The 25,257-nt window shown below is 36.7% G+C and overlaps 1 protein-coding gene across 1 annotated transcript in view; it reads right to left on the bottom strand.

The window, feature by feature from the left end:
* Positions 1-25,056, bottom strand: part of ARHGAP18 (Rho GTPase activating protein 18) — a 62,955-nt gene extending 37,899 nt beyond the window's left edge. Inside the window, exons 1-2 of the mRNA XM_070952658.1 lie at positions 24,898-25,056; positions 1,880-2,079 (exon numbers count right to left, since the gene is read on the bottom strand). Of these exons, the coding sequence (XP_070808759.1) occupies positions 1,880-2,079; positions 24,898-25,040 (343 nt within the window). The 5' untranslated portion in view covers positions 25,041-25,056. The remainder of the gene's footprint in view (positions 1-1,879; positions 2,080-24,897) is intronic.
* Between the last annotated feature and the right edge of the window lie 201 nt (positions 25,057-25,257).

Genomic DNA, 25,257 nt, shown 5'->3' with positions numbered 1-25,257 from the left:
AGTTTGTCAGATATCATTCAATAAAAGTTTTCTCTGTTATTTTTAAATCGTGTTTGGCTAGACCTCCATAGCAGAAATAACACAATTAATATTTTATTGGAAAAAAATTCCAGTAACATATTAATTTATTTAGATGTAATTCTTTAACAGAGTAATAAATAATAAGTATTTGTAATGCAGTTTGTGCTTTTATTTTGTTAGCTTTGCCATAAAATATTTTGCTATTATTGCTCTTTTAGCAATCCCCATCTTTCCAAATTTAAAAATTTAGTATTTGTACAATATTTTATTGCAAGGTTACAGTTTTTATATCTTTTGGCAATGTGAAAAATCCTAAGAATTAAATACTCCTAATAATAAAATACATGATTGACTGACATGCTTCTAAGAAGAGTTATATGATCAGCACTGAAATCACAATGCTAAATGTATTATCTGGCATATAATTATATTTCATTGTTTCCTTTCTTTTTTTAGCACTAAATCAACACTGAATCTTGTACATTTAACATACAAGTATGTGACACTATTAAGTTTTAAATGGTGCTATCTAAAAGTAAGAATTTTTTTAGACACTAGAAATAGTTGAAAAATAAATACTAGATCATTTCTAAAAGCAAAATTCCTCAAGCATGACAAGTGGATGTTGTACTGCAGGTTCTAGCTTTACAAGACAATCATTCTATATAAAAATGGAACAACAACTTCCTGCTACTTCAGCTATGGTTTGGCCCTAATCCAGTATCAATAATGGCTGAAATTCCTTCTTACTCCTGAACTATAAAACAATGGGCAATAAACGTTGCGCATATTATCTGGAAGCAAAGCCAGCAGTATAACAGCATGAATTATCTGTATCACATTACTGTGAACCAGCCAATGGAATAGTGAAATCTTTTATACTATATTCCAGGCAGTTTAGAATTCAATTAATTTCAATTTTTTAAATAAAGAAACCAGGCATACAGACTTTTTATAGTATTGATTTTTTAAATACAGTTTAAAAAATATTCCTGAATTTCTAGGACACTGTTGATATTTTTGGTTTGGTGGTTTTTTAAAGGAACACTTTTAAAGCCGATCAATGTTTGACCATCAATGGCTACTCACAACAAAGTCTATATTGTGGTAATGTTGAGCACACACCCAATAATTAATTGTAATTGATTCCAAAGCACATTTAAAATTGCTACAATACTATCCTCACCAGAAGCTACGATGACAGAAAAATAAAATAGTTAATGAGGAGCTAATTGCCAAAAGTAAAGATGAACCTGGTTTGATGTAGACTTGTAACCCATACGCACAGATGACTTGTATTTTATTCCATTATCTTCTCCAGTTCTATTACTTTTTATACGATGAATGTGCACATTCTGACTGGAGATGATTACATAGCTAGCAAGCATCACAAAAATCAGAACCTCTCATACTCCCTTCAACATCAATGGGAAACATACGGAACCAACCTATTGGGCATAATTAAAGCTTTATGATGTACAGCATCTTGCTTTCAGAAGTGGTCAACCAAATGCCCAGAATTAAAACTCACTCCATTGTCTGTTCTGGTTTTCAGTGTCATAACTAAAAAATAACTGTTCATAATCCTTTTTTAAATCCATCTGCACATGTTGTCACCATAAATTCCACGCCTAAATTATATGTTATTTAAGGAAGTATCTTTCCCTACAGTCCTTAGTAATCTATAGTAACACATCCATGTTTTTCACATTATTACCGTTACTAGGTGACAGATTAGAAACATCCGCCAATCTTAAATCTGTACTACACAAGCCTAGAGTAGAAGCAGAAACCAAATAGTGCAAAACCAAACCTTCAAAATCTATGGAATAGTTTCATAGAGTTTAACTGTGATTACCATCAGGTTCTTTCACCACAACCAGGTCACGTTCTTCATGATTACCACTTCTTGTTTCATGGATATTTTCAAGTTCTTTCCAGTAGTCATCCATGGATAATTCATCAAGTGAATCTTGAGATCCCGAATGCTCGCAAGGGAGCTTCTCTGAAGGCTTCTTAGAGTTATCATGATTCATTGTATATTGGCCAGACCTCCGGCTAGAAAACAAACACACCAAAATAAATATTCAAGCCTGTGGAACAAGCCTAGAATGACATCAAAGTCTACAAGAAACCCAATCCTGATGACTCCATGGGTTCATGCCAACCCACAGAGGTGAGAGTTGTCTCTTGAGAGCCATTAAGCATTTTTTCAGTCTCAACAGATGGCACCATTGGCCTACCCTACCTTTTCCAAGTTCAAAAGATAAGCAGCCATTCCTGCTTTGTACTTGAATTGGAGACACATGGGAATAGAATGTATGTATGTATGTATGTATGTATGTATGTATGTATGTATGTATTTACATCTTCAACTTGAAGCTGCCAATCTCAAGCATGAGACACCCTGGCTTACAACACTTAAAACCCAATCAAAAATAATACACCAAATGCAATCTAAAACACATAGAAGCATATAAAAATGAAAAAAAAATATTAAAACCATTAAATAATCAAAATCTGAGTTACAGAAACATTCCAAAACATTCAATATACTGAACAGGCTCCACTACAGACAAGGATCCCAAATCTCAGTAACAAAGCCACATCTTAGTAAGGCTATAACTGATGAAACACATTCCAGAAGGCGACCATGGAAAACACATGGGCATACAAGTAACATACTAAGATTGTCCTTTACTTTAAAAAAAAATGTGTCAACGTTAAGTGAACACCAGAAACATTTTCTAAATCTTAAGAAAAATGTTTTTTAAAGCATTAATCATCAACATTCCACTGAGTTCCATTGTCTTTCATGAAGAAGCAGCATATTTTCCCACAGTAGTTTTTCCCGAAATTAACCATCATGCCCTTTGAGTGTATTTAGAGGTACTTCAAACATGGATAAACTCTCCCAAGACAACTTGAGCTAAAATAAAGAAAACAAGTTCAATACCCTGAGGTGAATCTATTTATCTTTGTGTCCAAAGCTGTGGCACGCTTTGTTTATTGTATCTCCCATTAAACTGGCTCAAGAAAATAACATTCTAAGTCAACTGCATTAAAATTTGCCAGTTCTGCACACATAATTTAAAAATAATAAACTGTTAACAGTATTACTTAACGTGTACACACATACACACATGCATAATTTATTTATTCTATTGTCATAAAGGTTTATATTTGCAGTTTAATCCAATTTGTTGTCCAGTTTGTGCATAGGAGCCTTGGAGCTCTCACTTGAGGCACAAATTATCCTATTTTGGTCACATTATGCAAAGACCCAGCTGTCTGGAAAAGGCTCTAATCCTGGGAAAGGTGGAGGGAAAGAGAAGAAGAAGATGACCAGCAGCAAGGTCGATGGATTCAGTTCCAGCAGCAATGAGTACCCTATCGGAAGACTTGAAAGAACATCATGGAGAAAATCTATCTAGTAGTAAAAAATGATTTAATGACACACAAGGAATCAATGAAATGCAATTCAGATAACTGATATTTCATATTTTAGCCCAAGAAACTTAACATTTAAAAATAACCACAAACCAAGTTGTTACCATGGGATACACATGCATTAAAAATGTTTATATCCAGTTAAATGGTGACCCAGCAAACTTTTTATGTGAAAAAGACACTGAAATGATCACCACTACACAAGAATATGGTGATTGTTAACCTTACATAACATAAGTTACTTTTACAAGTACTAATAATTCACTGACATGCCCTAGCAATTTTTTTCAGACTAACAGAATACCAATTAAATCATTCAATTTAATTAGTTGTTCCTTTCAGTGGAATGGAAAATCCCTATTTCTGATCCTCTTTTGATGCCAATACCAGTGTGAAAGAGTGGAAGAGCCTACAGCAACTTGCCACAGCCATCTTGCCGTGCCCAACCCACTGTGGCCAACTCGCTACAGTCAACTTGACAAGAGTTACACTAATATATATAAAAATTAGTGGAATAGAATCATTAAAGAAAGGATGCTAAAGGAGGGACAAAATGAAATGTGAATGACAAAAATTAAAATATTTAATTATTTTAAATAATTGTTGAATTGTCCTGCAGCGAGGTGCCCCATGGTGAGTAGGCCATATTGAGTTGTCCTGCTGCAAGTTGGCCGTGATGAGTTGGCCATGGAGAATTGACAGTTGTGAGTTGATCATGGCAAGTTGGCCATGGCAAATTGGCTGCGGCAAGTTGTCCCATTTCAAGAGTAAGAATGGAATATGTAAACAAATATAATTATTTTCATTATATTTAGTGGATAGGTCTGCAGAGAGGTCATAGGAGTAGAGTATTTTTTAACACCCCATCTCAAAAGGAAGACAGAGCAATGGAAGATGATGGATAGGTGATAGAAAAAACGATGTCTGCCTGAAGTGGGAACTGCTGATGTGGGAACTGTAGCACATGAGAACTCTTTGATACTCTAAAGCTCAGATTCTTAAAACTCACTGACCTTTACAACAAATATTTCTCTTTTAAACAGCAGTTCAGCTCCTGGCTTTCACTTACAAAAAGAACTGCTCAACCCCACCGTACTTCAAGACATCCCAAAGGAATCTACTCTCTCCCTCCTGCTGTTTCACATTTACATAAAACTGACAGAGCTTATCCAGGGATTGGGTGTGAAATCTCACCAATGTGAGATGATGTCAAGCTTTCTCTCTTTTTCATCAAAATTCAAGAAAGTTTAAGAAATCATTATTATGGAACAGCAGTGGGCAGGTAAAATTGAATCTACTCAATCACAAATCAAGACCCAGAAGAATATTTAAATTGTGTTATGGAGGGATTACTTTTCCTTTAAAAATCAAGAATATGATCTATGGACGTTTCTCAATACATCAGTGATTTGAGAAGCCTCTGCAGATAAAAATTATCTTAGACTGACATGTTACCTGAAGCATAGTGGATGGAAATACTTCACTAAAATTTATTTTGACAATCTAATAATTATCTAGGGCTTCAAGACAAGTAGCCAAGACTGTATCTGACAGGACACTCTGGTAATATGTTAGCAGTATGAAGTCCCAGCTTCATTTCCTTGCCCCAATTCCTTTGAGAGTGTTAACATCTTTAATAGCTTTGAACCAGGATTAGCTTTTGCCATTTTATCTATTTCATAGACAAAAGATTGGAACAGCATCAATTGGAGTAACTCCTTCATTTTTGAAACCCTGTGCTGAACAACTGGCCCATATCTTCACGCAGATTTTTAATAAATCACTGGAGATGTGTTATGTCCCTTCTTGCTTCAAATCACAACTACCATCATCGTAAGAAATAAGAATAAGAACTCCTTCATCAGACTACAGGCCACTTGCTTTGACATCTGCATTTATGAAGACCATTGAGAGGTTAGTGCTGGCCTACCTGAAAGTCATCACAGATCCATTGTTAGATCCCTTACAGTTTGCCTAAATAGGTCAACAGATGATGCTGTCAGTATGGCATTGCATTACATCGTGCAACATCTTGAATGCCCAGAGATCTATGCATGGATCCTTTTTGTAGACTTCAGCTCAGCATTCAATACCATCATTCCAGAAATTCTTCACTCTAAACTGACTAAATTCACTGTTCATACATACCGGTAGGTGGATTATCAGCTTTCTGACAGATGGAAAACAACAAGTGAAGCTAGTACCCAGGCAATTAGAAAAAGTGCCCCTCGGGGCTGTGTGCTCTCTCCATTGCTCTTCTCTCTATGTATCAATGACTGCCTCTCTAGAGATCACTGTTAAAGTTCTGAAGCTTGCAGATGACATAAATGGTCATTGGTATCATTTGAGACAGTTACGAGTCTGCGTATAGACAGGATGTTGAACAACTGGCCCTGTGGTGCAGTTGGAACAATCTGGAGCTGAACATGCTTAAAACTGTAGAGTTAAGAGTGGATTTTAGGAGATCTTTTATAATACCACTTTTTACTATATTTAAAAGCACAGTATCAGCAACAGAGTCCTTCAAGTTTTTGAGTTCTATAATCTCCTGGGAGTTGAAATGGACATCTAACATTAAAACCATCATTTAAAAGGCATAATAAAAAAATGTTATGGAAATTCAGATTGCCCCAGGATCTGTTGATACAGTTTTACAGAGTCTGTCATTTGTACTTCTGTAACTGTTGGGTTAATGGATAGTTTAAGACTGCAGGAAGAACAATTGCAACTTACCTGCCTTCCATAAAAGACCTGTATATTATGTGGATCAGAAAGAGGTCTGAGAAGATATCTACAGACCCTCTCACATTTTGGACATAAACTGTTTCAACTCCTCCCTTGGAATGGCAGTATGGACCACTGCAGGCCAAAACAACTAGACACAGGTAGACAGTTTTTCCTTTCTGTTTTCACTGTGCTGAACACCTAATTCTCACAGTGCCTCCTGATGTCTATGTGTATTTGCCCATGTAGTATGGCCATAGTTTCATTATTTATTCTTATCTTCTTTACTCCCCTCTCTTATTGATATTATTATTATTATGATTATTCTATTGCTATGCATGTACACAGAGAGCTTCTGCACTGGAGACAAATTTCTTGTGTGTCTAATCAAACTTGGATAAATAAAGTATTCTATTCAATTCAATTTACATTTCCTGACCTTTCTGCTGCTCTTCAAAAGTCTTTCTATGCTATTATGAGGTTTGCCTACACTTTAAAATATTTTTTTAATTCATTTTAAAGTCATTAATTTGTGATGTTGTGCTTTTAATGTTTATGTATGTAAATAATACTGTTTGGTGAAGTATCTTAAAATGCCTTTGTTTTCAGGATGGGTCAGGGCCAGCAGTAAATCTTTCTCTGGAAATTCAATCACCCACAGACTAACATCAGAAGAGTCAAAAGCAATGGATAGACATGCTGTGTTTCTGGCAGATACAAGTAACCTTAATAATGAAGATCAGCTACTGTAGAATCAAACCCTCTATTTAAAATAGCCCAAAGGTTTTTAATTTTAGGTCTTTTTCTCGTGTCTTTGCGTAATAGTGGATTTCTTGATGCTTGTTTCTGAGTCTTGGATGCAAAGAGCCCCTGCACCGTATTTCATAATGACCCCATCCCATCTCAGCTCCCTATGCTTCCTGTCGTCAGATCCAGCCCTTACAACAAAGGAGAAAACAACAAGCTGTTATGACTATAAACAACTTTTAAAGCATGGGGGTTGGGCTAATAGCTGTACCTATTTTTGAATGGTCATGTAGGCAGTGAGATAGGGCGGAAGCTAAATTTTATCTCTTTGATGTTTAAGCATGATGATGCTCTGAATAATGTAACAATTTTGCGTTTTCATGATAATTCTAAGGTTTCAAGGGTCTGTTTACAAGGTTTGCGTGAGGGTGTCCAAACAACCTGGCCATCAACTGATGGGCCCCTGTTCTATAAGGGATACTTTATAGCTGCTATGCTATGCTATGCTATGCTATGCTATGCTATGCTATGCTATGCTATGCTATGCTATGCTTGCTATGCTATGCTATGCTATGCTATGCTATGCTATGCTATGCTATGCTATGCACACTACCATATATACTCTACTCTTCTACTCTACTCTACTCTACTCTACTCTACTCTACTCTACTGTATACTACCAGTATATATACTTTATATGTATTGTTACAGAGAAGAGGGGTCAACTTATTCTCCAAAGCACCTGAGGGCAGGACAAGAAGTAAAGGACAGTAACTTAACAAGGAAAGAAATAACCTAAAAATAAGGAGAAATTGCCTGACAGAATAATTTATCAGTGGAACAACTTGACTCCAGAAGTTATGGGTGCTCCAACACTGCAGGTTTTTAGTAATAGCAACAGCACTTAGACTTATACATCATTTCACAGTGTTTTACAGCCCTCTCTAAGCGGTTTACAGAGTCAGCATATTGCCCCCAACAATTTGGGTCCTCATTTTACCAACCTCAGAAGGATGGAAAGCTGAGTCAACCTTGAGCCAGTGAGAATTGAAATGCTGGCATTCAGCTGGTAGTCAGCAGATTTAGCCTGCAGTAGTACTGTATTCTAACCACTGTGCCATCATGGCTCGTTTAAGAAGAAATTGGACAACCATTTGTTTGAAATGGTATAGGGTTTCCTGCTTGAGCAGGGGGTTGGACTAGAAGACCTCCAAGGTCCCTCCCAACTCAGTTATTGTGTTATACTTTAAAGAATCTTTTGTGACATGGCAACAACTCCATTAGCAAGCACTATTTACTTAAGTGCCAGGACAAAAAAGATACCTAACCTTCCTTGGAGATTCACCTATAAATAGACTAATTAGAAATGTTTTGCAAACATCAGTTTACCTTAGAGGTTTGAACCAAGTACTGTAATACTACTGAGACAGGGCATATAAAAGCGAATTACAAAACATTTTAAAAAGGGTTTTCCACTTCTTCTGCAGATCAATGTAGTAACTATTGCTCAGGAAACATCATTTTCCTTCAGAGAAATTCTTGAGACTTAATGGCAATGAGATAATATTTTGGGGCATAAATATAACAGATACTGGGAGAAAACAAAATCTTTGCTATTAAGTGGCAATCCCTGATCATACAGAATATTAATCACTGAAAATAGTGATTGAAAATAGTTTGTTTTCTACCAGGTCTTTGGCTTCAAGACAAAAAAGCACTGTTATGACTTTAGAAAGTGTGGTGCAGAGAGGCCTAGTTCATGTTTAGGAAAAAAGCAAGTACTTTAACTCACAAGTCTTTAAACAATGACATACTCATACAGTTTTTAATCCTCACAGTTCTGTATTTTAGTTTCCTCATAATATTGTTGCTATAAATGAACATGCATTTGAGGATGACTCAGATGCTGACAGAGCATGCAGCTGTTCTTTTGACCAAAACAACATCCTTTTATTGGGATATATGTTACAACTCCCAAAATAGTTGTTCAGATTTCCTCTGTACTGTAGAATAATTCTGAATAGACAAAAGGTGTTTGCATTTCTCACCCTCTGTTAATTCCTTCACTTCCAGTTGGAACCTTAACTGATATTTTTCACTTAAAATTCAAATCCATAGAACACTATTCATTTACCTCCAATAACCTGACACTTAACAGCACAATGTGTGAGCAACCTTAAGCTCCAAGTGCAGAGTTTCAGAAACAGCCAATACATTACGTAAAACCCAGTCTGAATCAGATCTTCTTCCACTTTGCTCACAGTCCTAATCTGAATTAGGAACCATGTGTAGAGTTTTTTGAAGAAATGGAACATCCTCTGTACTCCAATGACCTTAATGTCTTCATGTTAGTGGTCTAACCTAAATCAAACTTTTGTACTTCTAAGAAGATCCTTATATTTAGAAGGTATGCTGCAATTATAAAGATCATGTTTTTGTCTCTTTGCTTTTTGAGACAAAGCTCAGCAATTTGCACGCTACAATAATTTTTTGTCCCAAAAAAAACCTTTCAAACACAGCCAAGGATTTTATGGCAAGGTCGGTCAAGGACTTATCTCAATTAATAGCTAGTCCAATAAAGTGACAGAATGTACTTTGTTCATTACATACTTGTAATGATCTACTTAGAGGTCTATTAGCAAAGGCAGGTTTTATCGGTTTTGACACACGCATCACAGCATAACTCTCATTTGCGCAAATGCAAAATGAAAAACAAGTGTACTACACTAACAAAGGGAACACTATTTATTTTGTAGTGATTATAACATGTCTACATCTTTGTGTGGATATTTTTTATTCAGATGGTTTCAATGCAGAAAGCTTAGTAGTGTGTACACACATTTACACAAGTGTGCATTAAGTAGAATACAGATATGAAATTGATGTTGGTGACACTGCTGCACTCCATCCCCTCTCTCAAGTACCAAATTAAGATATAACAGGTGAGATATATTTTCTGGTCTATCCTTTCACATTTATGCCTTGGCTTTTTAGGGTAGAAGCTTCTGGACAAACATTCTGGACTTACCTCCCAAGTTATTATAATAATAGCAACAATGGACTGTTCTCAATAGCTTTGCTTAAACATTTTCTATGGCCTAAGTATCATCATAATAATATCCAACTGCAGTCAAGGTGCTTGGTTCTATGAGAGCCACTTGGACATTCACAGCCCTCAACAGCACATTTAGCAAGCAGGTATTGGGTACACTGTACCATCCTCCCAAGTGTATTTCAAAGGGAGGCAAGTCAAGTCAACTGCTGAAGATATACAAGTATTTCTTCCATCAGATAGGCAGGAGATGGCTAGTCATTTGAAATACATAAAAAGGGGAAACAGATGGGGATTTAAAAGCTTCAAAAGAAGCTATGACCAGAAAACTGTTGATACACTGAACAGCATCATGGGATAAAGTGTCTCTCAGATACAGATGTTATAGTAACATGGCAAAGTTGCACAAAACTTCTATCAAAAAAGGTGCAAAACACAGTGGGATCACTACTGAAGCATCTTTTGATGCAGTGGGACCATTATTGAAGCATTGGGATCCCTGGTAGCCTAGTGGTTAGAATGCAGTATTGCAAGTTAACTCTGCCCACAGCCTGGAGTTCGAACCTGACAGGACTCAAGGTTGAATCAGCCTTCTATTTTTCTGAGATCGGTAAAATGAGGACCCAGATTGTTGGGGGCAATATGCTGACTTTGTAAATGCTTAAGAGTGCTATAAAGCATAAAAGAATATAAGTATGTAAGTCTAAGTGCTATTGCTACTTTTGCAATATGTACATGTGGAAACAACTAAGAAAAGCCTTCAAAGCACCTATAGCAAGTTTTTTGAAGAATGCAGCTTCTTTAACACAATAAGGAGTTATACATATACTGCAGGGTTATCAAACTCAAGGCCTGGGGGACAGATCCAGCCTGCGATGTGGTCAGACCCCGCCCACGGGGCCATCTGAAAAATGTAAGGGACCAACCTGCATCACTTTGCCCTAGTCTACCCAATGCTAAGAAGAAACATTGGGCCAGCGTGGCTTTGACCCAGTCTACCCAATGCGAAGAGGAAACATGCCAGCAGTTTGGGGAGTGGCGTCAAGCTGGCCACACCCAGCCAGTCGGCCACGCCCCTCTGGCCTCCCCGATGTCAACCACAGCCCTGATGCGGCCCTCAATGAAATTGAGTTTGACACTCCTGATATGCTATATGTGTATTTTGTGAAGCACCCTTTTCAAATTCTACACATAACCAACTATGCAGTATTTACCTATGGTTTCCCTCTGTTGCTCTTAGGGAACTAGAAGCTGGGGAACTCTTGAGCCCTTGTATGAAGGCAGATGATGAATATAGTGAGACAAAATGAAACCTAGATAAGATGGAGATGCTGGGAGTAGAAAAAGCAATAAAACCTGTTTTTATATAGAGTTTCGCTTCTCACTCACGAATGGATTCATCACTTAACAGGAAGTAGAAGTGGGGATGGTGGCTTGCAAAAGAATACTGAACGCAGTTATGTCTGCATTATAGGTGAGATTCCAGGTGAACAGCTACAATGAATTTTCCTTCACAATGTCTTTAGACATAGTTCAGAAACTTCAGTGACAATGTATCTTAAGGCATGCCTTCATCTATATCTATACAAGATTGGGTTCGTGTTTATGAATTTGTTATCAGAATTAGCGTTAGTACTGGCTGCTATTATAACATTATTATCACATGCATTGTTTTTATCTTATCTGCCACCTTGACTGGACTTGTAAAAATTGAACTCAGAGGCTTCCTAAAGATAAATAAATGAACTAGCAGTCCTTGTGTTTATAAAACTAAAAGCCAAAATGAGCATCAACTTTTATAAATACTTCTATATTTACTTCTTCCTCATACCACTTAAATTGTTTCTGGGTTAAGGATCATAGCTGGATTATACTCAGGAGATAAAATCATCCAGTTATCAATTTAGAGCCAGAAAGTATAATCAAATATATCATATTCAGAAACCATTTGAATCAAAAATCTTTCCACAAATGCCTATTTATTTGTATACTAGCTTTCTTGTCCTTTTCCAGAATCCTTGTCAGCAATTTTTGCATATTTTTAAGATTAACTAATATAGCCTTTTACAGAGATCCCAAAGCTTGTTATAATTATGTCACTTTTCTTCTTCTTTTACTTGAAGGTCTTTAAAGGATAACTATACTTAAATAAATAAATGTGCATTGTTTGCAGTTCATGAAACCCTTTCACTTACCAGTATGCCAAATTTAATACCACTTAAAAATTAAGGTGGTACAGCTACAGCATTTGCTAGATTAAACTAGAATGTTTATTACAGCATGTCATAAACATTCCTGAAATATCATACTGCAAAATAAAGTGCATGAATACTACCATTTATATGAAGCTAATAAAAGATCAATGCCGAGTCTATCGGAAACTAATTGAGTTGTATGCTGGGGAAAAAAATGACCAGTCCGAAGGTACCCTATGCACTAAGATAATTCATAATTAATGATCTTGTGGATACTAAGGTATTTTGCATTACCTTAAGCAACTGTTAAAAGTTACTCAAAGACATATACTGTTAGATCCTGAAAGCAAAAATAGCTCTATGTTTTAGTATAAGTGGGCAAGAAAAAATTGTCACAAATCATCTCACGGAGTGCTCTTTCTCTCCCTCCCTCCCCCCCTCTCTCTAAATTGTGATCACACACTAAGAAAACACTGTAGAAAAGCACTATGTAGAAAGCATGATATATGAATTTGCATCTGCTACTATGTGGGCATCCAATTTGCATCTCTTCTTGCAAATCATATCTGTTGAATATGCAAATGTACATTGTATTTTTTAGTACTAAAAAAAATCCCTAATAGACAAATACCATATCCATTTACACTGGTGTTTTAATAAAGAAATGAAAGACTTATTCAACTATTTTTACTTTCTGAACAAATCCACTTGAACAGAAGCTGACGAAAAATCTGCTCTAGCTTTCAAAGGTGGAGAGGTGAGTACTAAAAGCATCACTGCATATGCAGTTTACTACATGTAAAGAGTGGGGTTATAAGGTAACAATAATCTTTTTTATGACCTTGTAATCCCCTGACTCTAAGGTAACAATAGCAATCACTAACAATTTGTATCCTGCATGTCACTCAAAAATGCTCCCGCAGTAACTTATAAAAATCAATAGTGCAGTCTCTGCCGAAATGCATCTGGTCTAAAAGACACAACTGAAAGGGGTGGGGGAGAGAAAAAATTGGATATTAATCCATATCTAACTGACTTTTTGTGACCTCAAAAAGCTACGCAAGGTTGGACTACCTGGATGAAAGATTGCTAGGAACACCTACAGACTAAATTTGAAAGTTGAAGAAACAGCCTAGAAGAAAGACATGGTAAAACACTTCTGTACTGTTGTTTAGAACAGGGGTCTCCAACCTTGGCAACTTTAAGCCTGGCGGACTTCAACTCCCAAAATTCCCCAGCAAAACTGGCTGGGGAATTCTGGGAGTTGAAGTCAGCCAGGCTTAAATTTGCCAAGGTTGGAGACCCCTGGTTTAGAAGACTATAGGGATATGTTCATGAAGTCAACATGAGTTGATAATAATTCAAGGGAGATATTACTTTATTAGAACTAGAATTACAAAGCAATATACTATAGGGCTTAAACTTGAGGGGAGGGGGAGAACAGACAAAATGTGTTTTATAATTAGCTTATTATGCAGTAAATAAGTAACTGTACTAAATAATAAAGGATTTCCATGTTGCAATCTCCAAAGAAGTAAATTTTAAAATGTAATATGAAATAGATGAAAAAATATTAAAATATTACAATCAATAGAAATGTCATAATTAGTTAAAATTTAATGCAATAAAACCCAAAATTAGAAGAGGATTAAAAAAAAAAAAGAATCATAACTGAACAATATAATGTAACTACTAGCATCACATGCTACTCTAAGGTTGAGATGTGGCTAAAATATGAACGAGAGTTCCATACATACATTTCTGTTGCCCCAAAATCTGTAACGTTGGATTGTCAAATAGAAAATACGTAAAATCATATGAGGGGGGTGACCATCCTTCAAGTATCCTAAATTAAAGCCTAATTTAAGGATTTAATGATCAACACCTTGTATGTAGCCCTTTTGTACCAGTGAAAATTTTACTATATACCAGTAGCAAGCAGTATTCCTGTGCAGCAAAATTTAGTAAATCAATTCAGTAGTAGTTGTGTGCTGATTGCCAGATACAACTGGCACAAATGGTCATAAAAACTCCTGGCCACATCTATCCTTTGAAAATCTGGAGGACTGGTTTCATCCGGTTTATCTTCACCCACGCCCTTACTAAAACATGGACAACACTTATGACCATGTTTTCAAGACAGCAAAGCCATTTACATACAAACACTAACCCACTCTATCACCCTGATGATCTATCCCAGTACTTTATTAAATATTGTGGGATGCCATAAATTAAGATACAAAGTCCTCAGCACAAATATCACAATCTGTTCTCCAGAGATCACAAACTAGTCTTTTCAATCTCTCTCTAGCTAGAATAGTCCAGAAGAATACCACAATTTATAATGCTAAAAGTGGCTGATAACTCAGTAAAAACAGCATAAACAAACCCACTATCTTGAAGCTGTGCAAATTTTCCAGAAGAGATATTTTGATATGTATGGGAATGCATACAAAAGGCTTCTTTTCAAATCAATAGAGGAGACTATCAGTAGCTCAGTGTTGAACTGGGGAATCTTTGATGCTCTCTGAGCTTGGTTGCTCACTCGCAGACATTTTGTTACCAGACTAGTCCTTTCAAATCATTAAAGCAGCCACAGCTTCACACAATCCTGGGATAATCATTAACAAGACATTCAATAATGTTTCATTCTTAAAACCGTGGCAAAAATCGTAATAACTATGACAATCCAGTTCATCTTGAAATATTTGGACTTGGATCACTGGATTACATTTTATAGCAATCCATCTATAAACTGACTCTTGGTGTTATATTAATAATTTCCAAACTGTTACCAATAAATGTTCCCCAAATCAAGGAGTTACCTTAATTGTGATAACAGAGAGGATCACTAGATGATCATTAGTCATCAATTTATGACCATAATTAGGATTGGAATTTCGGTTGTGAAGTAATGCAATCATTAAGTGAGTAGTTACATGATCAGACCTGATTTTATTACCATTTTTACCCCAGTTAAACAAAAAAATCATGGTTATTAAACGAATCTAGATTCCCCAATTGACATTGCTTGTCAGAACTCGGCTAGGAAGGTTGCAATTTTCAATTACATGACCGCAAGATATTGCAACCATTGTAAATGCAAGCTTGCTGCCAAGTACCCAAATTGTGATCCTGTGATCGCAGGGATAGTGAAATGATCATTAACTTGAATGGTCATACATCACTATTTCTGAGGCCATCTTAACTTTGAAGTGCTGTTAAAAAATTCCTAAATCAAGGATTATTTCTTCCCATTCAGATCTTTTGCTTAATAACTATACAAGTTGACAGAAGTATCCCTCAAAGGATCAAGAATCAGTTGGGATCCAGGGCCTTTGTAGTAGGGCCCCTGGTTTTCCACCACTGAAAAAGTTAGAGTATCCTGTAAATGTAAAATGTTCTACTTCTGAAGGATGTGATCTCAATTTCCTACCCATCCTACTAAAAAAAACAACAACACATAGACCAATAATGGAAAATATTGCAGTAATTAAGATTAAAGCATTTGACTATTAATTGTGGTTTTGTAGAGTGCGTATGTGAGGCACTGGGAAAGTGCAGCTGCAGCATGTCTATTTTCCCAAGGGGCAAAAAAAAAATCAATCCTTTTGGACATGCTCAATTTATTCTAGATTACAGTCTGAAAAATATTAATTACTGTTCATAAAAGCATATTGCTCTAATAGATTACACATTACCCTTCCCCATTGTGACGTCCTGTAGAGCTACTGGAATGCTGTTCTCAAAATGTCAAATATTTGAAGAACGCAAGATTGAATAAGATTTACTGCAAATGGATATCAAGGGAGAGATAGTGAAGAATACCTAATTTCAAATCTATGAATTCCTAAAATTTACTGAATACCTTAACACTATTAAATGAAGAGATACATATATACATAATACATATATTGAAAGATAAATAACTCAGAAATTGAATATTTTTCTTGAGTTCTCCATTAGAGAAACTCTCCTGATTTGTTTGCTATTTTAATATGAAATTTCTCGAGGCTTGTCGTTGGCACGTCTCTTATATCTCTCCTTATCAACCAAAACAAATGACATGAAAGAAGTTATTATTGGTGATGTGCTTGTTCTACCAAAAATTGCTTAATGAAAACAAGCAATAATCCCTTTCTCTTGAATTAAATGTGGTAAACAAAGTCTAATCTCATTAGTCACACTTCTTTCAGGAATTCTGCAAATAGTTTCAGTGCAAGTTCGGGTATCAGTGTTTAAAGAAACACAAAAAGGACAGATTTTCTTTAGAAACCTCTTCCCTGAATACATAGACCAGATTTGTGAACTGATTTGCTTAGATACACCATATTCCTTTAGGATTAAGATTTAGAATTGTAACATGGTTTCTATAAGGAACTATAGAATTACAAACTAAAAATTACAACTATACACTACATTTTTTTCTATTTTTGTAAATAATGTTAATAGTTAAAATATTCTGATACAATGGAAAGACATCAAAATTTTCATACACATATGTGGTACAGTATACTCACTTATATTCCATGACTTTCATGCAAAGATATATGGATTCTTATACTGGTTGATGTGAAACATGCATTATTTACTCTCTAATTATGAGAAGTTGTGTGCCTTAAGCTAATAGATGGAGTCATCTGTTCATAGACATCACTTAATAATTACACACATCAATCAATTCAGTGAATAAAAATGGTATCTTCCTGCATGTCTCCTTGCACACTTCTGTATAACACAAGCATGGGATTCTAATAGTTCCATATAATCTCTCTACTATGATTGAATGTGACTGAATGCATTTTCCAGTTATTTACATTACCACTGTTCCTGCCATATCATAGATGCTTATGAAAATATGTACCTTATTTCCTGAGGATGAGGAAGTCATTGCTGTTTAGAGGAAACAGATTTGCTTTATTGCAAGAAGGAACAAATGAACTCTTTTGGCAATAACTATTTTAAGATTCTCAGAAGAGAGAACAATGCTTTTTAAAATATATAGCTTCCCATATTCACTAATATCTATTCCAAAACAATGTTAATCAGTATTGTTTGCCCTTTTCAATGCAGAAAGTTATATTACATTTGCATATTTTCAAACAGTAATGTAAAACAACAGCTTTTGATACCACTCTTTGTAAGAGAAAAGACCTAGGAAAACCTGTTTAGTAAATATCACTCCACAATCCATCATACTGCTTTGCAATGAGCTTTCTTAAGTTTCACTGAGAGAGAGGTGGGAGGTTTCCTTCTCAAAGATTATACTATGATCCTAGCATTGTGCAAACTTTCCCTTAGTTGCTCTTCTGCCCCATGCAAGGGTAGGGATCCAAAATGAATATTCAGAAAATGAAGGTTTTAAGCAAATCAAACTTTCCTATAGAAACTCTCCAGACAAAGTAATATTCAAACCAGTCTACAGATCCAAAAGCAAGAAACATCATACTGAATCCGCCCAGCTGCCATGTGTTTTATTTTTATTTTTGACATTATGTATTTTATTTATTTTATTGTAAGTCTCATGTCAAGGTGAGGTGGCCAGTTATATAAATCAAATAAAAGAGAAAAGTGGTCAGGGTTCATGTATCCCAGAAAAAAGTAATGGTCCATATAATGCTAGACAGGCTGAAATACACAATCTCAGACTCTAACACTGCCTTATGATATAAAGCACCAGAGTTATTCCTGCATGTCCAATTATGACTCATCAAGGTTCTGATCCCTGGAGAGGCATTTCTCTTAGGGAGACCAACTCTACAATCTGGAAGTCCTCTGCCATTCAACTCTTTATTCCTCCAATTAGCAGCAGTAGGTCTGTTTGGGGCTTTTACATCATTTATCAGAGACTGAATCCAAAGATTCCATGGACTGGTTTCATTTTAGCCTTCACACCACTTTCATGTGAGCCCTGGATCTTTGGTCTCATGCTGGTATCTCCTCTTTGGAAAAAAAACTGGGGCAGACATAATAGCTGCCAGTGTCAGGCACAAAGAATCAGGACCATACTTTAAGTCCCAATTCAGGTGGTTTATTGCTCAAGCCTATATGCAAGAATCTACTCAACTAAAGTTCAGTACTAAATTGGCATGAGATAAAGGTCAATCAAAATCAAGAAGGGTTGGCTTAGCCTTAGACCATTTGTGGGAACATAATGACTCTAGGCTGATGACTCGTTTAACTCTGTCCCCCCCCAGCTCTGCCTGCTCTTCTCCTACAGCCATATTTATAACAAGACAATGAATCTTTGTCATGAAATTAGGGTCCCATCTATGACACATTTAAGCAAAAAACTATTGATAAGGAAACAAGTTCTGGTAATAAAAATTTGAATGTGAGGATTTTTTTCCCCTTTGGTATCTCACAGATTCTCTAGGGTCCCATGCAATTCAGTTTGAAAAACCATTCATTAGACCAGCGGTTCTCAACCTGGGGGTCGCGACCCCTTTGGGGGTCGAATGGCCATTTCACAGGGGTTGCCAAAGTCCTCTCTCGCCCCCCCATGCCTTCACTCACCCTCACTCTCTGATCTGTTGGATCGCCGGCCATTGGCTTACCCCGCCCACTCCTAATCTATTGCTGCCTCCTGAGTCCCAGCTGATGGCTAGAGGAAAAAAAACTGTTTAAATTCTTGCCGCGGTGCTTCAAAGCCCGCCCCTTGCCCCGCTCCTCCGCACCACTATTTATTGCCAATAAATAGTGGTGGGCGAGGGGCAGGCGAGCCAGCTATTTAACAAATGGTTCGGTGTTTTTTTGTAATTTTATTGGCCCGTGGAGCTTCAGCATAGGCTAATTAGCCCTTGCTTAGATCGGCTCCCGACTCTCAGCTGATGTTTTGCTCAGGGCTCTGCTGCTTGCTGGAGCAGATTTTTTTTTCCCCTAGCTATGCTGAAAAAGGAAACTGAAAGTAAAGCAGGCTGTTGGCTTTGCTGTTCTGCAACGTTGGAAAATTAGGCAGGCAGATTTCTTTTCTTTTTCCTCACCAAAAAAGATAGGTGCAAACAATGGGAAATTTAGGGAAAAAGAGGAGAGTTCAAGATTTTAAAACACAAAAGAAAAAAAGCTCTATTTAACTAGGGAATTGTAATAATTGAGATACTATTAATTGTATATTGTGTTGAAAGCAGAAATGGTTAAGTTGTGGTTTGGAGGAATATATGGGGGAAATTATTTGGTTTATTATTATTGGTAAATATAATTAATTGATTTGTAAGAAATTGGATTGCATGGAAATAACTGGAATATTCATGTTCATATTGATTAATATACAAAAAAGGTAGTTATATAACTAATTGATTTATATTAAAATGTTGAATTTATATTAAACAACTGTTAATATTACATAATTAACCAATGTGAGGATGGATATAAAAATAGATGACAATGGGAAGGGGTATAATATAGAATAGAAGGGAAAAATTGAATCTGATTAAGATTAGAGATGAAGATGAAGGGTAATATTGGTTTTTTACAAAAATAGATGAGGAATAAATATGGCAAAAAGGAAATATAGAAATTGTAAATTTAATTGAAATGACTAAACACTGTTTAAATTCGTGAACCGGCCAAATACTCTGTTCAAAGATAATACATTGTATGTTTGTATGTGTGTTTCTAATTATTGTTATTTATTCATATTTGTTCTCTTTTATTCTTTAAAATTTAACAATTCATTCTTTATCTTAATATCTTTATATTTGTTTGGGGTTGGCTTTCTTCCCTTTCATCTTTTTTATTGTACAGCAATCTTTCTCCTGAAACCTACCACCTCTCTCTTTTCTTTCCTTCTTACTTTCTATTCCTCCCCCTCTTCTTCTCCTCCCTACTTCCTCTTCCTTTCTCCTTCTCCTCCTCTCTTCCTCCCTCTCTTACCCTCACTCCTACTCTAATTTCCCTTCCCTTCCTTCATCCCTCTCTATTGCTGTATCCTTTTATGCATATGGACTACTCAGAGGGCTGAAAAAGTTATTTTTGACTGGTCCTCGCACTTTTGACCAGATCTCGAATTTACGACTATCCTCACATTTTACGTTTTTTGCCCTATCTTATCACCATGGTGAAAAGAAGCAGTTGTGAAATGAGTGACATGGTTGTTAAGAATGCTGCACGGGCATAAATGTGAGGATGGTCATAAGTGTGAGGACCAGTCAAAAGTGCGAGGACCTGTCAGAAATGACTTTTTTCAGCCCTCTGAGTAGTCCGTATACACATAGCCATGGCCACCCGGTCACATGACCAGCTAGCCACGCCCACCCAGTCACATGACCTCCAAGCCACGCCCACAAAATAAGCCACGCCCACAGAACCGGTAGTAAAAAAATTTAGAACCCACCCCTGGTTGGGGGTCACCACAACATGAGGAACTGTATTAAAGGGTCGCAGCATTAGGAAGGTTGAGAACCACTGCATTAGACCATTTCATTGTCACTTTTATGTATCTTTTATTATATAAGGTCACCCACATGCACAAGATTTTTAAAATTACAAGATGCCAGATCCCAGTCCAAGACACAATCTAAAGTTAACTGCTAAATGAAGGAAGGACAGAGGAGTAGAGAGGAAAAGAGAAACTAGATTTAAAGGTTTTAACTAGAAAAATTAAATTGATTTTGTATCCCACACTGTCACATTAAGCAACATTTATTTCTTTATCTTTCTATACTCCCAAATGGATTCAAAGTGATTTACAACTAGCCACTAAAAATTTGCAATGTAATAATTAAAAACATCATTAATAAACTACAATAATTAAAATAATAAAATCTGAAAGTAATTAAACTAAGTAATGTATTATTAAATTCATCAGGCATAACAAAAAAATAATGATGGCAAAAGTTAATTAGAGAATGCTCCTGTTATAATTGTAAAGGACTTATTAAGAATCCTTCAGCATGAAAACTTCATAGTTTCTATTTTTGCTATATATCTATTACTTTTTTATCGTAATCTTTACTTCCTTATCTGATCATTACTGAAAGATGAACAGGCACTGTAACTTTCAGGGGGGAGGGGGGAGATTAAGAGAAAGTTTTTAATTTTTCCAAGCATCTTATCTATACACTACTAAAACTCTAGTTCCCATAACCTTTAACTGGGCAAAATGGTGCATCATTAGGAGAACAATTTTTGAACCAAGATATCTCAAAGGTGCTAACTTATAGAATGGGTCCAAAATCTGGATCCAGGCTTCCCAGGGAATTGAAATTTGGCAAATTTTGTAAAACATTTTATGACATAACATTATCATAAAACAGCTTATAACATAAAACAACATGACATAAAACATTTCCTGCGCTGATGTTTAGTTGTGCTATACTTTTCAAATGAAGGCAGTATCTTAGCACTGTCATTGTTGGAGGCAATGCGGAAGCTGGTAAGGAAATACCTCTGAAACAATGATTCAATGGGTCATGGGCTACCTAATTGTGTTTATTTTTGCCAAGACCAGTGATGCTTCCAAATGGTTAGCTCTTAGCACTACCAATCAACAGGTAATATACAGCTTCCATTTTTCTATCCACTTTTTTGCAGAAAGAACAAGAGACGGGAAAATTGAAGAGAAAACACAGGAAAGGAAAAGAGGGAAGACCAATCATAATATCCTGTGTCTGGGACAGAGCAACTGCAAAACAAAAGACTATCTTGAAGAAATGTAGAGAACTTGCACGGTTCCAGGTACAAGAATGAACATTAGCCTCACCAAACTAGGCAGGATACCCAGAAATTTGTGATTGAAAAATCCTTTACTAAATAAAATGAGTTCTAATGTTTTAGGGGGGAAAGAAGAAAAACATCTATACTATTTTCAGATCCAAATAACTCCTGAGAATGTCCCTTGCCATTAAAATACAAAGTATGCAGCACATCCTTCTTTCTTGGACCCACATCGTATTAAACTCTTCCACCACTCCACAGGACATCAAACCACAATACCATCATTTATTTTTGGAGCTTAACTTTGGATATGAGTAAGTCTATAATTTGCAACTGCTATCATCAGATATATTTTTACTTTCAGGGCTTGTTTTCATTTTCTGTTGCATAAATGTTTTGAATCTGGTTGAATGTAACAACAGCAACAGCAAATACAGAATAATGCCTCAAAACACTGACCCATGATCTTGACTGAACACCCTTTGGACAGTAGGTTTTACAAACTTTCTTCAAATTCACATTTTTATCACATTTATATAGAGTTCAAGCTTCATCAACTTTTTATATCAAAGTGACATCTTGCTTTGCTGTAACTCAAGTTTGTAAGAAAAGACAGATGGAACTCACAACTAATAAGTTTCAGGGATAGAAGCCAATTATCTATATCTGGAGTGGGAAGATAACTTGGAAAACAGTATGCAGCAGCTCAGGAGCACATTTGGGATCCTTCACTTCCTTCCTATCCTAAAGAATATTACACTTTGGCAAGCTTGTGAATTTCGGATGCTCAGGTCTAAATTTCTCCTTAACAATGCAAATGTTGACTTCATCAAGTATATCAGTCATTTCCTTCATACTGCCATCCTGGTTCCAAACCAAAAGTTGGACACACCAGAAAAAAACCATACCACAAAGAAATAATTTCTTTCCTGAAAAATTATTGAGGCACTGAAAAGACTCATGCTAATGTCTCCACTTATTTTTAGAGGCAGTCTTAAATATACATCTGCAGTTATAATGTAAAAGAAAATATGGAAATATTTAAGTATTTTTTGAGATTTTTTTTCCATTATAGCTTAGTATCCTTGAAGTAAATGTCTTCCAATTTCATTCTGTCTTGGGAATGACAAAGTCATTGAAATGACTGGAAAAGCCTTAATTTTAGCTTTAAATTAGTACAGACTCTATGCACATTATTTTTAGTGCATAAAAGAGTGAACTCACGGAGAGAATTTGAATATGTTTGTGTATTCAAGTGTTTATGCCATAAAAATGAAGAAATTATATGGGAGTAGCTTCAAGCAAGAAATATCTTTAAAAAGCTTTAAAAGTATACAATTCTGGCTTTATATATATTATTTCATTTTGGATGTCCTCAAATCATTGTTGACTTCTGGTGACTGCCTGGACAAGTCCCTGCAACTTTTCTGGTAAGGTGTTTTCAGAAGTGGTTTGCCACTGCTTCCTTCCTGGGACTGAGAGAAGGCCCAAGGCACCCCGTTATTTGTGCCTAAGTGGAACTAGAACTCATGGTCTCCTGCTTTCTAGCCTAGTGCCTGGTTGCAATGTCGCACAATCACATGGCTGCACTTTGCTATGTTTTTGCCAGTTTCTAGCATTTTTTTTTTGCCAATTTCTGGCAACCAACACCATTTGGAACAATGGATTTCTTTCATAACAATGTGATTTGCTTAACGGCCCTAGTGATTCACTTCATGACCATTGTAAAAACAATTGTAAAATTGAGTCAGGTTACATGGTGATCTTCACAACAACCATAATATTATATGGCAGAAATTCTGGAGTCAACTGTAGTCAGACCACCATATCTGTCAATCCAGATCTGATCCTGTACTTTTCTAACTCTTCTGCAGGCATCATTCAAAGATGACAACTAAACTGGAATAAACAACTTCATATCAAGTCCATCTTTTTGAAGCTTAAAAAAATACGGAACATTGCACAGTACCAATATTACGCAGAGCGCAAACTAACTCTCCGTAACAGAATTGATTATATCCCAGTCCTGATGACACCTGTGATATTTAAATCATGCCAGCCCTTTTCCTCCCAAATGTCTTGCAACAACTGGATTAATTTATCTGTCTGAAGCAAGTTTTCTTTTCTGAACAAAATTTATGCAATCAGTATTTCTCATCCACTATCAATTCAGAGACAGGAAGAAAGAAAAAACTGAGATCATTATGGAAAAATAAAGTGGCAAGGGGAGGGGCTGTGTGAAGCAAAGTACACATACCAGGAAAGTCTACTGCACCTCTGAAATCTATGTGAAAGGGATTTTAAGCAACAGCCTATTAGTCATGCTATTGATTAAAAAAAATAAAGCTTGCACTTTAAAAGGAATCTTATTTAACTTTTTGATACAATTAAATTGCATTTTAATGTAATCTAGGAAATTGCTTTTTTCCCCTGTGGGGAGAAAGGGAGTAGACTAGCACACACTCTTAATACTTGCTCACCCGCTATATTGCTGAATCCCCTTGGTTACAGGAAACTATTTTGTGGTGTGTAGAATTACTGTAATATAAGTGGGGAAAATACATCTGGAAACACTCGGCATGCGGACCTGGGGGTTAACTATCAAACGGAGAAAGAATGTGTTACGACGGCTGTTGCGGACACATGCGAACCCAAAGCTTCCTCAGCTGCCTCATTTTCGGTGCCAAATAAAGCTTTATGGCCCCGCGGACCATCTTTGAAGGCGGTTTAGCGTGTTTGATTACGAGTTACTTCTGCATGCAATATTATTTAGTAAGCAACAGAGCAGAGGCTATTCCCAACGCACATTTGTTGCACGCTCGCCTACAGGGTCCAGCAGCACCAACCCTCAAGGTTGCTCTTCCAACTTTCTTCTGACATTTAAACTTTGGTCATATGATTCACGGCACACCGCGGCTAAATTCGTCGTACCTGGCTCCGAGCAGCCCGCCTACGTCAACAGGTAGGCGAGCCCCGGGTTTTACGCCACCCGGACGCCCGGCTACCAATCTTCCCCTTTTCAAGCGAGATCGTGTGGGAGCGCCAGCCCTTTACCTTAAGGGGGACGCCTCGGCATTTTCCTCGGCATCGGCTCCCGGTGCCTCTTGGCCGTCCTGCAGGCAGCGGCGTCGGCGGCTACCGCTACTGGGATGATACGCTGTTAGGACGACTCCTTGGGAAGTAGACCAGCGGCTCATGATGGGAGCGGGAGCATAATGGTTCTGCCGCCGACATGAAAAAAAACAGAGGCGCTCCGTGAAGTTCCTGCTCTCTCGGGTCCTCCCCCTCGAAGGCCGGCGTTTCGGCCAGGAAAAGGGGAGGAGTGAGATTAGCTGCCTTCCTCCAATGAGCCTCCACCATTCACCAGAGTAGTGTTCGCGGGAATTCTCCTGCCCGCTCTTCCCCCCCCTCCCT

The sequence above is a fragment of the Pituophis catenifer genome, unplaced genomic scaffold (genome assembly GCF_029215685.1).
Source record: "Pituophis catenifer annectens isolate HBS135680 unplaced genomic scaffold, rPitCat1.0.hap2 SCAF_1, whole genome shotgun sequence".
NCBI classification, from domain to species: Eukaryota; Metazoa; Chordata; class Lepidosauria; order Squamata; family Colubridae; genus Pituophis; species Pituophis catenifer.
The sequence above is the reverse complement of the archived record's forward strand: the minus strand, read 5'-3'. Positions and strand labels throughout refer to the sequence as shown.